At 42.8% G+C, this 15,699-nt stretch overlaps 2 protein-coding genes across 5 annotated transcripts in view; one reads left to right on the top strand and one right to left on the bottom strand.

Moving 5' to 3' along the window:
* The window catches only part of LOC133563060 (centrosomal protein of 290 kDa-like), a 33,864-nt gene that overhangs the window by 10,313 nt on the left and 7,852 nt on the right, over positions 1–15,699 (bottom strand). The gene's annotated exons all lie outside the window — the stretch shown is intronic.
* Positions 1–15,699, top strand: part of cep290 (centrosomal protein 290) — a 67,294-nt gene that overhangs the window by 51,542 nt on the left and 53 nt on the right. Inside the window, exons 34-52 of one of the 4 annotated variants that reach the window (XM_061916984.1) lie at positions 1,918–2,184; positions 2,261–2,368; positions 2,435–2,634; positions 2,721–2,934; positions 3,473–3,610; positions 3,675–3,887; positions 3,964–4,080; positions 4,158–4,300; positions 8,118–8,273; positions 8,384–8,495; positions 8,627–9,238; positions 9,427–9,546; positions 9,706–9,789; positions 13,037–13,195; positions 13,256–13,375; positions 14,381–14,550; positions 14,808–14,952; positions 15,030–15,093; positions 15,174–15,699. The exon at positions 15,174–15,699 is cut by the window's right edge and continues 53 nt beyond it. In XM_061916984.1, the coding sequence (XP_061772968.1) occupies positions 1,918–2,184; positions 2,261–2,368; positions 2,435–2,634; positions 2,721–2,934; positions 3,473–3,610; positions 3,675–3,887; positions 3,964–4,080; positions 4,158–4,300; positions 8,118–8,273; positions 8,384–8,495; positions 8,627–9,238; positions 9,427–9,546; positions 9,706–9,789; positions 13,037–13,195; positions 13,256–13,375; positions 14,381–14,550; positions 14,808–14,952; positions 15,030–15,093; positions 15,174–15,388 (3,357 nt within the window). In that variant the 3' untranslated portion in view covers positions 15,389–15,699. Of the gene's footprint in view, positions 1–1,917; positions 2,185–2,260; positions 2,369–2,434; positions 2,635–2,720; positions 2,935–3,472; positions 3,611–3,674; positions 3,888–3,963; positions 4,081–4,157; positions 4,301–8,117; positions 8,274–8,383; positions 8,496–8,626; positions 9,239–9,309; positions 9,362–9,426; positions 9,547–9,705; positions 9,790–10,320; positions 10,389–13,036; positions 13,196–13,255; positions 13,376–14,380; positions 14,551–14,807; positions 14,953–15,029; positions 15,094–15,173 lie in introns of those variants that run through there. The other 3 variants (XM_061916985.1, XR_009808984.1, XM_061916986.1) reach the window with 3 other exon arrangements.

Raw genomic sequence — 15,699 nt, 5'->3', positions numbered from 1 at the left:
TGTGTGTGTAAAGCTGGCAGTCTTGCTCTCTGCCCACCAAGAAAAAGATTGTGAATGACTAAAAAGAGGGCTCACTGTGTTCAGTTCATTCTACTTAAATAGAGCGATCCACAAAATGAGAACGCTTTCTCCCTGTTTGAAGTGAGAGAGAAACAAACGTGATGCTCAACAATTTTGTTTGGCAAACATGTCTGTCACTCAAATGTCAGTGATAGCAGAGAAAATAAAAGAGCCTCCTGCGCTTATTTATCGCACTAATTAAAACCTTGATGTCGATTAATCTTCTAGCCCTACTGTATATTCAATGTACAAAACCCAATAGCAGAGAAGATGGCACGTTGTGTAAATGGTAAATAAAAAGAATACAACAAATCCTTTTCAACTTATATTCAATTGAATAGACTGCAAAGACAAGATATTTAACATTCAAACTGGAAAACTTTGTTATGTTTTGCAAATATTAGCTCATTTGGAATTTGATGCCTGCAACATGTTTCAAAAAAGCTGGCACAAGTGGCAAAAAAAGAGTAAAAAAAGTTGAGGAATGCTCATCAAAGACCTATTTGGAACATCCCACAGGTGAATGGGCTAATTGGGAACAGGAGGGTGCCATGATTGACTACAAAAGCAGCTTCCATGAAATGCAAACAAGGACGGGGCGAGGGTCACCACTTTGTCAACAAATGCCTGAGCAAATTGTTTGAGGACAACATTTCTCAAGCAACTATTGCAAGGAATTCAGGGATTTTACCATCTACGCTCCGTAATATCATCAAAAGGTTCAGAGAATCTGGAGAAATCACTGCATGTAAGCGGCAAGGCCAAAGAATGCGATCCCTCAGACGGTACTGCATCAAAAACGATATCAGTGAGTAAAGGATATCACCGCATGTGCTTAGGAATACTTCGGAAAACCACTGTCAGTAACTACAGTTTGTCGCTACATCTGTAAGTGCAAGTTAAAACTCTACCATGCAAAGCCAAAGCCATTTATCAACAACACCCAGAAACCTAGCTCAGCTCGGGTGAAGTTTCATTTTGCATCAGTCTAAGATGGACTGATGCAAAGTGGAAAAGTGTTCTGTGGTCTGACAAGTTCACATTTCAAATTTTTTGGGGAAACTGTGGATGTCGTGTCGTCTGGAACAAAGGGGCAAAGAACCATCTGGACTGTTTTAGGCACAAAGTGTAAAAGCCAGCATGTGTGATGGTATGGGGGTGTATTAGTGCCCAAAGCATGGAGGTACATACAGCTTTTGGACCAACATATGTTGCCATCCAAGCAATGTTATCATGGACGCCACTGCTTATTTCAGTGATGGTATGGGGGTGTATTAGTGGCCAAGGCATGGGTAACTTACACATCTGTGAAGGCACCATTAATGTTGAAAGGTACATACAGGTTTTGGAGCAACATATGCACGTGTTACAACAGCGTGGCTTCATAGTAAAAGAGTGCAGGTACTAGACTGGCCTGCCTGTAGTCCAGACCCGTCTCCCGTTGAAAATGTGTGGTGCAATATGAAGGCTAAAATACCACAACAGAGACCCCGGACTGTTGGACAACTTAAGCTGTACATCAAGCAAGAATGGGAAATAATTCCACTTCAAAAATGTGTCTCCTCACTTCCCAAACCTTTACTGAGTGTTGTTAAAAGGAAAGGCCATGTAACACACTGGTAAAAATGCCTCTCTGACAACTTATTTGCAATGTGTTGTGGCCATTAAATTCTAAGTGAATGATTATTTGCAAAAAAAATTAAACATTAAGTATCTTGTCTTTGCAGTCTATTCAATTGAAAAGGATTTGCAAATCATTGTATTCTCTTTTTAATTATCATTTACACAACGTGACAACTTCACTGCTTTTGGCTCCTAAATCCCACACATGTGGTGGTGTAATTCCTTCAAATGCAGAAATTAGAGGAGAAACAGGCCGCCCTGAGGAAGTCCGAACAGAACGTTTTGTCCAGAGACAAAGTCATCAACGAGCTCCGTCTTCGTCTCCCGGCTGTCGCCAGTAGGGAACATCTCCTCGCGGACGCTTCTGAGCACGACAGGGACTCGGGCAGCCAGGCCGCACGCAAGCTGGCCCACAAGACGGTCAAAGATCTCCAATGTCGACTTGACAAAAAAGAGGAAGTGGTGAAGAAGTACCAGAAGCAGCTGAGCCAAGTTTCAAAGGTAATTCCTTCATGGTCAGGCACCCTCCCATTAACCGCCAAATAAACATTCTTTTGCTCAATTTTCCTTCTTTCAGAGTCAAGAAGAGATGATCCGCAGGCATGATGAGGAGCTGAGAGCGCTGCATCACAAGCTGGACTGGAACAACGATAACACCCTGGACCGCCTCAAACAGCAAGCAGTGGTACCGATAAGACATCCGTCCATGACCCGTGATTGATCTTCAGCTGGATCTCCTGTCCTCCCGCAGGAGATGATGAAGAAGCCCGGTATCACGATACCGACGTCCAAACATTTGGACCGTCTGGCTGAGTTGGAGCAGACGGTAGCAGAACAGGACCTGTCACTCTCGTCCGTCACCATGAAGCTGAAGCTGGCCACTGCAGAGTTGGAGCGACAGAAGATCGCCATGGAAACACAGGCTGGCAAACACTCGGATGAGATGTTGAGGTGATCTATGTGTCTGGAGGATAACTTTTTCCATGATCCTTCCAATGTAATGATGTAAAGAAGCTGACAGTGTGGACTCACTGCAGGCTGAAGGAGTATCATGCCTTGGAGGTGGAAGATCTGACCATTGAGACCACAGATCAGAGGGGCCAAATCATGGAGATGAAAATGGAGATCAGTTCCCTCCAAAATGAACTGGAGACCCAAAAGGAGGCCAATGTTCTGTCGCCCAGCAACACAATGAAGAACTTGGTGGAACGCCTGAAATCTCAACTGGTCCAGAAAGAGAAACAAATCAAGGTAGTGATCAGCATTATCCAACTAAGTCAGTGTTTTCCAACCACTGTGCCGCGGCACACAATCAAGTTTCACTTATTTAGCCCTAAATCACAAGTGTCTCAAAGTGCTGCACAAGCCACAATGACATCCTGGGCTCAGATCCCACATAAAGGGCAAGGAAAAAACTCAACCCAATGGGATAACAATGAGAAACCTTGAAAGAAGTAAAACACTACACACAAGAAAACAGCAAAAAAGTCCAAAAAAGTCAGGGTTTGATGTGACAGGTGGTGACAGTACACCTACTTTGAGACAAGAGCTATAGTGATGCATGCTTGCTTATGCTTTAAAGTCATCAACAATTGCAAGAACAACTTTTTATTGTCTATCGGCTGCTGGGTTTCATTTTTAAATGTTTTCTGCTGGTGGTGTGCCTCAGAATTTTTTCAAAGGAAAAAAAATGTGCTTCTGTTCAGAGAAGGTTGAAAAACACAGATCTAAGTGACTTGTCTCCATTGTGGTTCAAGCATAGAAGGTTTCAAGACGCTTGTTTTCACAGGCTCTCAGTAAGGTTCTGTTAGAACTGCGCACACAGATGACCTCTGCTGCAGAGCAGCAAGTTCTAGCAAGTGCTGCTCAGACCGAGGAGAGGCTGAATGTGCAGAAGGTGGTGGAGAAGCACACTAAAGACTTGAAGGTGCTGCACATGTTGGATCTCATTGCAGTGAAACACACTCAACCTCATGTGCTCTCCAACCAAGGCTCAGGTGCAGGAACTGAGTGAAGAGCTTCAAGATGCAAAGGAGTCTGCAAGAAGAAGTGAGAACACAATAAAAAAGGAGGTGGAGCGCTTGAACCAAGAACTGCACAGGAGCCAGAACAATCGGAGAAGCCTTCAAGCTCAAAAAGAAGCAAAAGAAGAGGAAATCCAGGAGCTCCAGAAGCAGGTCAAGAGGCTCAGGAGCTGCATTCAGGTAATCATTGCTGAGGATATGAGAAACATTCACAATACTCAAACACAAAATCCTGCTCTGAATCTTTGCCAATTAGAATCAAGCTGCTCCCGAGGAAAAGCTGCCCACCACCGAACATTTGCAGAAGAAGATCCGGAAGCTGGAGTCGGATTTAGAGAAAAGTGCTGAGACCAGAAAAGTTGACCGGGCAAATGTTTGTAAACGATCCTTCCATAGAACTTTCCACACAAAACAATCACGATGACATGTGTCTCCATTTGTGTGGGACAGAACAAGGAGGACATGTTGCTGTGGGAGGAGGCTAAGAAGTGGCAGTCCAAGCTGGAGAAGGTGAAAAATACTCTGAAGGACAAGGAACAGGAAAATGAATCCATGTGTAAACAGCTGAGTACCATCAAAGACCTCTATGCCAGGTCAGTGTGCCCAGGTCTGCATCTACAACTCCTTGACGAGGTCACATCACCATACTTCTCTACTAGGGGTGTAACGGTAAACAAAAGTTTCGGTTCAGTACGTACCTCGGTTCAGAGGTCACGGTTTGGTTCATTTTCGGTACAACAAACAACAAAATATACATCTTTTGGTTATTTATTTAACAAATTTGCTAAATCTTCCACCAAAAATATTTTTCTTAGTGGAATATTTGATGTGAAGTAATGGGAACCTTGGATAGGTCAATATTTCATAATAACATTGACTTTGATTCAATGATATGTTTTGAGCAATGACAGTTTGAAAGAAAAAAAACAGCTTTGTTTTATTAGTCAACGTTGCAACTTTTTCTAAATCACATTTAGCCTTTAAGCTTTTTTATTTCACTTTTGTTCATGTTTTTGTTTATTTTAAGAGTATTTGTAGAATGTGCCGTGGGCCTTTAAAACATTAGCTGTGGGCTGCAAATGGCCCCCAGAGCACACTTTTGACACCCCTGCTATAGATAGTAAAAAATAAAATCTGATAAATCTATGGATAAAAAGCAGAGCCTGCATGTAAGAAACTCCACCCGGACAGCCCCACAAAAGAGGACATGTCCGGTGAAAAGAGGTGTAGCCAGTCTATCCTAGCCTGGTCGCTGCTAGCATGCTGTGTTTTTTCTGTTTATTTTATAAGTAGATTGCACAGTACATATTCCGTACAATTGACCACTAAATGGTAACATCCTAATAAGTTTTTCAACTTGTTTAAGTCGGGGTCCACGTAAATCAATTCATGGTGCCTCGGTGTGCATTCTTTACACAACGTGCGGTGCACTACTTAATATGTCCATATGGAACTCGTTCAGTACGCCTCCGAACCGAACCGAAACCCCCGTACCGAAACGCTTCAATACAAATACACGTACCGTTACACCCCTATTCCCTACATTGAAACACTTGTGCTCGCAAAACTTTTTTACAGAGTACCACCATAGCTACCAACATTAGAATACAGTAGCATAGCAGGCCTACGTATTCATTTAAGGATATTCCACATGTTGACCACAGTAACATTATACACTGTTTGAACATAAAGTACAAGACCGTTCTTTAATCAAGTGTTTCTTTGGCTCACCACTAGGTGGTACCAACACAGTTTGACAATCACTGGTCTACATTACATGGACCATATTTTCTGGTCCACTACCTGGTCTAGTCAGGTCGATTTTCATAGAAAAGGCGCACCGGATTATAAGGCTTATTAAAGGAGTCATATTATGATTTATTTCTACAAGTAAAAGACTTCCTTGTGGTCTACATAAAATGTAATGGTGGTTCTTTGCTCAAAATGTTGCATAGATGATGTTTTACACATCATCTTTAAGTCACTTTCTGACAGTCTCTTCATGATGCGCTGTTTTGTTGGCGGTCTTATTTACATGCCTCCACTTGGACAGCGTATTCTCCCCATCATCTTTGTTGTCGCGGTGTATCGTGCAAGGACGGGAGTGGAAGAAGTGTCAAAAGATGGAGCTAACTGTTTTAATGACATGCAGACTTTACTTCAATCAATAACGGAGCAGCATCTCCTCATCCGTGGCTCACTAGTGCAACAACAACGCCCGAAATGTGTCCCGTGACCGGAACTCTCTAATAACTAAAGTTCCTTGGGTGAATAATGTTAGCTCACTACACCAATATGTTTTAGCGCTTTCATGGCGAGTTTACTGACTGATATAAGTAAAAACTTTACACTACTTTATATTAGAAATGGCAACAGTGGAGGATGATATAGTGTGAGAGTCCAGTCCATAGTGGATCTAACATAATAGTGTGAGAGTCCAGTCCATAGTGGATCTAACATAATAGTGTGAGAGTCCAGTCCATAGTGAATCTAACATAATAGTGAGAGTCCAGTCCATAATGGATCTAACATAATAGTGAGAGAGTCCAGTCCATAGTGGATCTAACATAACAGTGTGAGAGTCCAGTCCATAGTGGATCTAACATAATAGTGTGAGAGTCCAGTCCATAGTGGATCCAACATGATAGTGTGAGAGTCCAGTCCATAGTGGATCCAACATAATAGTGTGAGAGTCCAGTCCATAGTGGATCCAACATAATAGTGTGAGAGTCCAGTCCATAGTGGATCTAACATAATAGTGAGAGTCCAGTCCATAGTGGATCTAACATAACAGTGTGAGAGTCCAGTCCATAGTGGATCTAACATAATAGTGTGAGAGTCCAGTCCATAGTGGATCTAACATAATAGTGTGAGAGTCCAGTCCATAGTGGCTCCAACATAATAGTGTGAGAGTCCAGTCCATAGTGGATCCAACATAAAAGTGTGGGAGTCCAGTCCATAGTGGATCTAACATAATAGTGTGAGAGTCCAGTCCATAGTGGATCTAACATAACAGTGTGAGAGTCCAGTCCATAGTGGATCTAACACAATAGTGTGAGAGTCCAGTCCATAGTGGATCTAACATAATAGTGTGAGAGTCCAGTCCATAGTGGATCTAACATAATAGTGAGAGTCCAGTCCATAGTGGATCTAACATAATAGTGTGAGAGTCCAGTCCATAGTGGATCTAACATAATAGTGTGAAAGTCCAGTCCATAGTGGATCTAACATAACGGTGTGAGAGTCCAGTCCATAGTGGATCTAACACAATAGTGTGAGAGTCCAGTCCATAGTGGAGCTAACATAATAGTGTGAGAGTCTAGTGTGAGAGTCCAGTCCATAGTGGATCTAACATAATAGTGAGAGTCCAGTCCATAGTGGATCTAACATAACAGTGTGAGAGTCCAGTCCATAGTGCATCTAACACAATAGTGTGAGAGTCCAGTCCATAGTGGAGCTAACATAATAGTGTGAGAGTCCAGTCCATAGTGGATCTAACATAATAGTGAGAGAGTCCAGTCCATAATGGATCTAACATAATAGTGAGAAAGTCCAGTCCATAGTGGATCTAACATAATAGTGTGAGAGTCCAGTCCATAGTGGATCTAACATAATAGTGTGAGAGTCCAGTCTATAGTGGATCTAACATAATAGTGTGAGAGTCCAGTCCATAGTGGATCTAACATAATGGTAAGAGTCCAGTACATAGTGGATCTAACATAATTGTAAGAGTCCAGTCCAAAGTGGATCTAACATAATAGTGAGACAGTCCAGTCCATAGTGGATCTAACTTAATAATGAGAGTCCAGTTCATAGTGGATCTAACATAATAGGGAGAGTCCAGTCCATAGTGGATCTAACATAATAGTGAGAGTCCAGTCTATGGTGGATCTAACGTAATAGTGAGAGTCCAGTCCATAGTGGATCTAAGATAATAGTGGGAGTCCAGTCCATAGCGGATCTAACATAATAGTGTGAGAGTCCAGTCCATAGTGGATCTAACATAATAGTGAGAGTCCAGTCCATAGTGGGGCCAGCAAGAGGCCATATGCTGCACATATGTGTTCATGTCTTACATCATTGAGAATGATTGGCAAATTCCCCAAAAACGTGCAGTTCCACATTAAGCTTTGAAAACTCACTTGTTACTTTTCATCCGATGCTGCCCTGAGATGACTGTGTTATGCAAACGGGCGTATTATGACTTTGTCCAGGACCAAGGAACACGCAGAAGACCATTATGTGTTTCTGCTCTGCTGAACCAGCAATAGATTTGAGTGTCTGGAAACAAAATGAAGCAATGGGCTCGAGGAACCTTTGAATCTATGAAATGGAATTTGAGTTCCAGTATGCTGCCATGGTTGTTGTTGATTTGTGTGACGAGTTTGTGTTGTGTGATGGTGTACTCAGGCTGGAGAAAGAAAAGAATGTACTCCAGAAGAAGACCAGGTCTAAAGGAGTGACCGCTGATCAGGTGGTGGGCGTGAGACGAGACGAGCTGGAGAAGGAGGTCACGGAGCTAAAGGCGAAGAACACTGAGCTGGAAACTCAGTTGTTTACCATAAAGTACAAAGTCTTCTTCTTTCAGTCAATCTGGGTTTTTATTGTGTCTGTAAAAACTGTATTACCTGGACATTATATTGACCTCATGCCTTCATTTTGGATCAATCTTACAGGCAGCAACAGGCTCTAACTCGTGACCATGTGGTGGAGGATCTGACCCAGAGGAACCACGATCTTGAGGAGAGACTCGTAGCCTCTGAGATCAAGACACCTGACCAGTTGTCTGTGAGTGCTACTCTGTCCACTGAAAAGACACACACTCACACATCAGGTCTATGATGTCTTTGAGGGCCTTCCTTTATCCCTTTCTTATGTTTTACTATCCTCCATCTATCTCCTTTCTTGACCGCCATCAGTCAGATTCTCCACATGAAAAAGGGAAAATCCCACAGGCTTTAAACGGCATTCGCACTGTTACTTTTGATGTTGAGGACGCTTCATCACATTGTCCTGATGAACCACAGGACCGCTCAATGAGCCTTCAAAGTCAAAGAGACACCTGTGGCCATCAGAAGGAGGCAAACAAAGACCAGTGGGACATAGAACCTCACAGCAACACTGAAGAAAACCATATTAGCCCTAGGGTGACTACAGCTATTGAAGAGGATGCAGATGGGACTGAGAGGCAGCAAATTGGAGGCAAATCGGAGGAAGATGCAGAAGGTACTGGAACTCCCTCTGCAGGAGTAGCCAAGGATGATAGAGAACTGACATGTCAAGCTAGCACTAACAATGAGGACGACTGCGGACAAGGAGCAGAAGAGCATGAAGGGACCGAGCAAGATGTTGATCTGAAGGATGAAGTGATGACCAGCATGGCAGCGACACATAATCCAGACCAGTCCTGTTCAGCCGTACCAGATGTAAAGTCTAGCAAGAAAGTGAGCCAAAACCGTGGCAGTGTTCTCAGGAAACAAAAGGATGATGACGTGCAACGACGACAAAGCAGATTGCAAAGATATCCCAAGGTACTCCAGTGTTGTGGTTGTATTATTAGTGGTAGCAATCACACCTCTGAGTCTTTCCTTGTGGATTTCAGGTCCTAAGAATCCCCATAGTGTGTATGTGGAAGCACCAGTCGTTAAGTCGAGGTAGCCTCGGTCCTCGTCAAGCTCTTTGTCTCAGACTGACATATGGTGTCTTTGCCTCGCTTCAGACACAGACTCCATCACAAAGACTTCAGGACCTCCAGAAAGAAAACCTCAAGTTGGCCTCTGAGAATTTGGAGCTCCGCCTCCAACTGGCACAGGCCGACATTGACCTTCCAAGACTCAAGGTACATGTTAACCCATGGACGGATTGATGCTGCTAGTTTACAAAACAGGATCTAACGTTTGGTATGTCCCACAGAGGAAAGAAAGTCTGCCCCTAACTGTTGGATTAATCTGCTTGAGGGTTTTTATCGCCTTGTTTTTGTGATTGCTTTTTCCCCCAGAGTAAAGTTGCAGACCAGGAGGAGATGTTGAGTGCCCTGAAAAAGGAAAACTCGAATTTGCAGAAGAGACTGGCCAATACCAGAGTAAGTTAAAGGCCTACTGAAACCCACTACTACCCACCACGCAGTCTGATAGTTTATATATCAATGATGAAATATTAACATTGCAACACATGCCAATAAGGCCTTTTGAGTTTACTATATTGCAGTTTTAAATTTCCCAGGACTCTTTTCTTGAAAACGTCGCGTAATGATGACGTGTACGCGTGACGTCACGGGCTGTTATGAATATGAGTGCTGCACACATACACAGCTAAAAGTCGTCTGCTTTAACGGCATAAATTACACAGTATTTTCGAGATCTGTGTTGCTGAATCTTTTGCAATTTGTTCAATCAATATTGGAGAAGTCAAAGTAGAAATAGGGAGTTGGGAAGCTTGAGCCTTTAGCCACACAAACACACGGTGATTCTTTGTTTAAAATTCACGGAGGTGAAACTTTACTATGGATCAGAGCGGACATGGATCACGACTACATATCAACCAGCAGGTTTCGGTGAGAAAATTGTGGTTAAAAAGTCGCCTCTTATCAGCTGAGCTTGCGCCTCCCATACAGCTGCCGTCGACTTCCCCGAGACACTGCGCATCAACACCCGGCCGTGGACGCACACTTCCGACTATCAGGTACTGTTAAACACACTAAAACACTAGCAACACAATAGAAAGATAAGGAATTTCCCAGAATTGTCCTGCTAAATGTCTCTAAAAACATATGAATCCGTCTCAATGCAACGCGATTGCAATCGTGTTTAGTTTTTTTTAACTTGTATTTTTTTCTTTTTTTTCTAGTCCGTCGCTATCAATATCCTCAAACACGAATCTTTCATCCTCGCTCAAATTAATGGGGAAATTGTCGTTTTCTCGGTCTGAATAGGTTTTTTTTTTAAGAGGCTCCCATTAAAATCAATGTGAATATGTGAGGAGACATCAACATGTGATGTCATCGTCTGCGACTTCCGGTAGAGGCAGGGCTTTTCTCCAGTTGCCAACTTTATCGTGGATGTTCTCTACTAAATCCTCTCAGCAAAAATATGGCAATATCGCGAAATGATCAAGTACGACACATGGAATGGACCTGCTATCCCCGTTTAAATAAGAACATCTCATTTCAGTAGGCCTTTAATTTAAGTTAAAAGATGCTTTTGCTAAAAAAAAACATGTCAATTTACGAGCAGGATTGGTTCTGCGACCAAGCTTGTACTCAATATGTCAAAGAAGCCCTGCCCACTCAAATGAAGTGAAATAAATGTAATTGGTGCTTGACAAGGAGTGGGTACCACATTCGGTACTTTTATAGGCACTAACCCAATTTCATGGGTACTACTGAGCAATAGTGATGTCTGATAATATCGGCAGTCAGATATTATCGGCTGCTAAATGCTTTAAAATGTAATATCGGAAATTATCGGTATCAGTTTCGAAAAGTAAAATGTATTACTTTTTAAAACGCCGCTGTGTACACGGACGTAGGGAGAAGTAGAGAGTGCCAATAAACCTTAAAGGCACTGCCTTTGCGTGCCAGCCTGGTCACATAATATCTATGGCAGGGGTCTCAGACACGCAGCCCGCAGGCCAATTGCGGCCCGTGAGACGTTATTTTGCGGCCCCCACCTTAATATAAAAGTTTAATGTTAGTGCCGCCCGCCAGTTTAATATGAATGGCGCTTGACAGCGTTGTTATTTAGGTCCAAAATGGCTCTTTCAACATTCTGGGTTGCCTACCCCTGCATTGGTGGAAACGCGGCAAATGAGTGAAAGCGACAGAGACGTTGCCATGGAGACGGGGTTTTTCTTAGGTGCCTTGCTGCAGTCACACCGCGACACCTGTCCGTCAGTAATAACAGTCCCTGATAACCTGGACCGATTAAAACCGTTATTTGTCTTTGTTATTGTTTAATTTGCATTGCCTCACACGATGAACACGACATATATTTCTACACGACTCCGGATAACACTCCGGGAGCTGTCACTTTTTTGCGTTCGCTATCCCGGTACTTCACGCCGACCGCCGTGTTGCCATAGGGAAGAAAAGCGGAACAACACACATTGCATAAATAACATTATTCTCTGTGCGTTGGCTAAATACAAATATATTCCACAACCCCAAACATGTCTCTTTCAAAGCCTGCAGTGAAGAGAAAGGTTACTGATGAGCAAAGACAATTCCAGGAAAAGTGGGAGATGCAATATTTCTTTGTTGAGCACAGGAGCACCCCGCCCGACGTGTCTTATGTGCACAGAGAAAGTTGTGCTGCTCAAGGAATACAATTTGAAACCTCATTATACAACTAGACATGCTGAAGAGTATGCAACATTTTTTTAAGAAATATTTTCCTGCAGCTCAGCCTCACCCAGACTCTGCATCCAACGGCCCTAAGGTCAATTGAGTTTGTGACCCCTGATCTACAGCTTTTCACACACACACAAGTGAACTCAAGGCATACTTGCTCAACAGCCATACAGGTCACACTGAGGGTGGCCGTATAAACAACTTTAACACTGTTTCAAATATGCGCCACACAATGTACCATCACCAAACAAGAATGACAAAACACATTTTGGGAGAACATCCGCACTGTAACACAACATAAACAACAAATACCCAGAACCCCTTGCAGCACTAACTCTTCCAGAGTTAATGCTGCAACCACCTCAACCTCCTCCTGCTCTCTCAGGGAGAGCTTGTCCCAAATTCTAAGCTGCTGTTTTGAAGCATGTTAAAAAAAATAATGCACTTTGTGACTTGAATAATAAATATGGCAGCGCCATGTTGGCATTTTTTTCCATAACTTGAGTTGATTTATTTTGGAAAACCTTGTTACATTGTTTAATGCATCCAGCGGGGCATCACAACAAAATTAGGCATAACAATGTGTTCATTCCACCACTCTATATATCGGTATCGGTTGATATCAGAATCGGTATTTAAGAGTTGGACAATATCAGCCACATCTGCGGTCCTCTCCAAGGTTTCTCAGTCATTCATATTGACATCCCACTGGGTTGTGAGTTTTTCCTTGCCCTAATGTGGGCTCTAAACAAAAGATGTCGTTGTGGCTTGTGTAGCACTTTGAGACACTTGTGATTTAGGGCAATAAAACTAAACATTGCGCCCGATTGTAGCTGAGATAGGCGCCAGCTCCCCCCGCGACCCCAAAAGGGAATAAGCGGTAGAAAATGGATGGATGGATGGATGATTGATTGACAATATTTGTACCACAATACATTTACCACAATATTTGTACTACAATTATTGTACTTTCCCTCATCAGTTGTGCGACAGCAAGAAAAGTGTGCCTGAGCTTGAGAAGAGCATCATCTTGATGAAGAAGGCGATGGAAAGAGTGCAGAAGGAAAACGAGAGGCTGAAGAAAACCTCTCCAGCTCCCCATGTGAACCAGACCTTGGAGCAAGAACACAGAAGACTTCAGGTTGATAGGCTTTGTGCACGAGACCCACAACTGGCTACAAAAACACAATCTGTTGTCTAGGTGGAACACGACAAACTGAAGAGTCAACATGAAGCTGAACTGCGCAGGTTTGAGTCCAAATGCAAAGGATTGGAGAAAATAGTCTTTGAAAATGAGCGACTTGGAAAGCAAGTCAAGAAGGTACCAAGTTTGTCACTGAGATGGAACGCTCCTGACTGAGGAGATACTGTATTTCCTTGAATTGCCGCTGGGGTGCTAATTATTTCAAAACCTCTTCTCATTCCGGCACTTACCAAAGGCATGCAGTAAATTTAGGCCTTTGCTTATAAATTTGAGTGTGATGTAAGGATACCATCATGAAAAGCACATTTGATAAAAAAACGTTATTATGGTCTTACTTTTACTTATAAATGAAGTCCATGCGCAGCTCCTGAATCGTTAACTTGTTTATAGAAGTTTTCCTTATCTTTCTTCAGTTTTAATAGTCTCTCTGTCTCGATGGAGATCTTCCTTTATTACCTCCTGCTTCGATTGAAAGTCCAGTTTAGAAAAGTGTTTTATTTTAGATATGTAATCCTCCATGTTAAAAGTGCAAGCGAGAGGAAAAAAATAAACGATCGCCGCTCACTCTTGCTGCTTGTTGTCACGTCTTCTGCAGCCGAGTAGTCGCAAGAAGGATCACTAGCGCCCTCTACCACCAGAAAGTGGGAGTCATTTAATGACTCATATTGACACACGCAGCTATGGTATATTAATAAAACATAGCTGCTTACTGTTCTTTTTAGCATATTCAATAGCTTGGACCTTAAATCCTACTGAATAGCTCTTAATCTTCTTCCCTTTATGCGATTTCAAATGATTGTAATCAGCCTCCTCCATTTTGAAAATTATGACAGGTGAAGTGTCACTCGTGACGTGACGAGTTTGACCCGGCGGAAATTCTATACATGCGCTAATAAAAATAATATTTTGCAAAACGAGTTAGACCCGACGTTAATCCTGAGCGGTAATGCTAAGCATGCGCTAATTATTTTGCGAAACGAGTTTGACCCGGCAGTATAATTCTAGGCAGGTGCATACTATATACCCGGCGGCAATTCAAGGAAATACGGTAGAAGTGAAATTCTCATGAGCTAAATGCGTGTCGGCCAAGAGTAGCATGACCTAATTTCCTTTTGTTCTCAGGAGATTGAGGTCGCAGAAAAATTACGACTTGCCAAGACCAGTGCGGAGTTAACGAGTGAGAAACTGGAGGCAGAGCTGGAGGAGACCAAGCAAAGACTCCTGGACGCTCTCTCCAGGTCCATCACGGAGGGTTCTGGCAGCAAGGCCATGAAGTCTTCTGTGGTGACTCGGTGAGTTGCTCTCAAGTTCTTTCCCAAACATTAGAAACCTGATGTCTCTCTGCTTCCACCTGCTGATCAAACAAGTACTCATGTTCTAAGTCCAAGACTAGATCTGACTAATCTAAGACTAGATCTGACAATCTCATTCTAAGACTAAATCTGACCAATTTAAGTCCATGGTCATGAACTGATGAAGTCTACTAGGCCTCACTGCAAGTTGACTTGAGAGGGTCCAAGGCAGACATGTTGTCCTCTTGCATCCACAGAATGTTTGAGAACAAGATGAAGGAGTTAGAGAAGGAGCTGTCTCTCAAAACCTCCATCGTGACTGAACTCAAGCAGAAGCTCAAGGAGGCAAACAAACGCGAGGAGACTGCTCAGATTCGCATCCGGGTACTTGAAGATCGTCAGGTAGAGTTGAGACCACTAACTACTTTTACCGCCACAATGCAGACAATGTCAGAACACCATGGTCTTATATTCCCCAGTTGCCGACTGAGCAAAGACTGGACAGACAACAACTTGGTGGCCAGATATCCTCACATGACACAGGTGACTTCCCAACACTCAAAAAAGTACTTTTGGTTTTTGCCTGTTCTGCAGAAATCCCAACATGTCTTTTTCTACCTCAGATTGCAGACCACTTAAAGTTATTCTAAAGTCAGATGAGGCGGAGAAGAGCAAATTCCAAGTAGAAGTCCGCAAATTAAAGAAAGACCTGGACAAGTTTGACCCGGCTTTCTTTGAGGAGATCGAGGATTTAAAGTACAATTACAACATGGAGCTGAAGAAGAACATTGTGCTGGAGGAACAGCTGAAGAAGCTTCAAAGAGAGCACATGAGTTAAAGTCCAAGGTCATGTAGCACTCTCACACAACTTGAAGGTTCTTTTACCTTGTTGGTCTTCTTCACATCTGCATTTAAACTCTTAGGACTTCTTCTTTGGTGTGTTTACAATCCTTTTACTATTTCTTATTAGTGAGACTACAACTATCTTCAAATGTCATCTCCATGAGGGCAGCTTCCATTCAGTCACTTGTCTGAAACCTTGTTTTATGGACCAAGAAGCATGAAAGTAGAATAAACCTCTCTGGAGGACTTCTTCTCTAGCTCAACAACTCACCAAAAACTTACCGATTAAACTTTTTATCGCAAGCC

This window comes from Nerophis ophidion, linkage group LG12 (genome assembly GCF_033978795.1).
Source record: "Nerophis ophidion isolate RoL-2023_Sa linkage group LG12, RoL_Noph_v1.0, whole genome shotgun sequence".
In the NCBI taxonomy this organism is placed as follows: Eukaryota; Metazoa; Chordata; class Actinopteri; order Syngnathiformes; family Syngnathidae; genus Nerophis; species Nerophis ophidion.
This window is presented reverse-complemented; position numbering and strand designations above follow the sequence as displayed.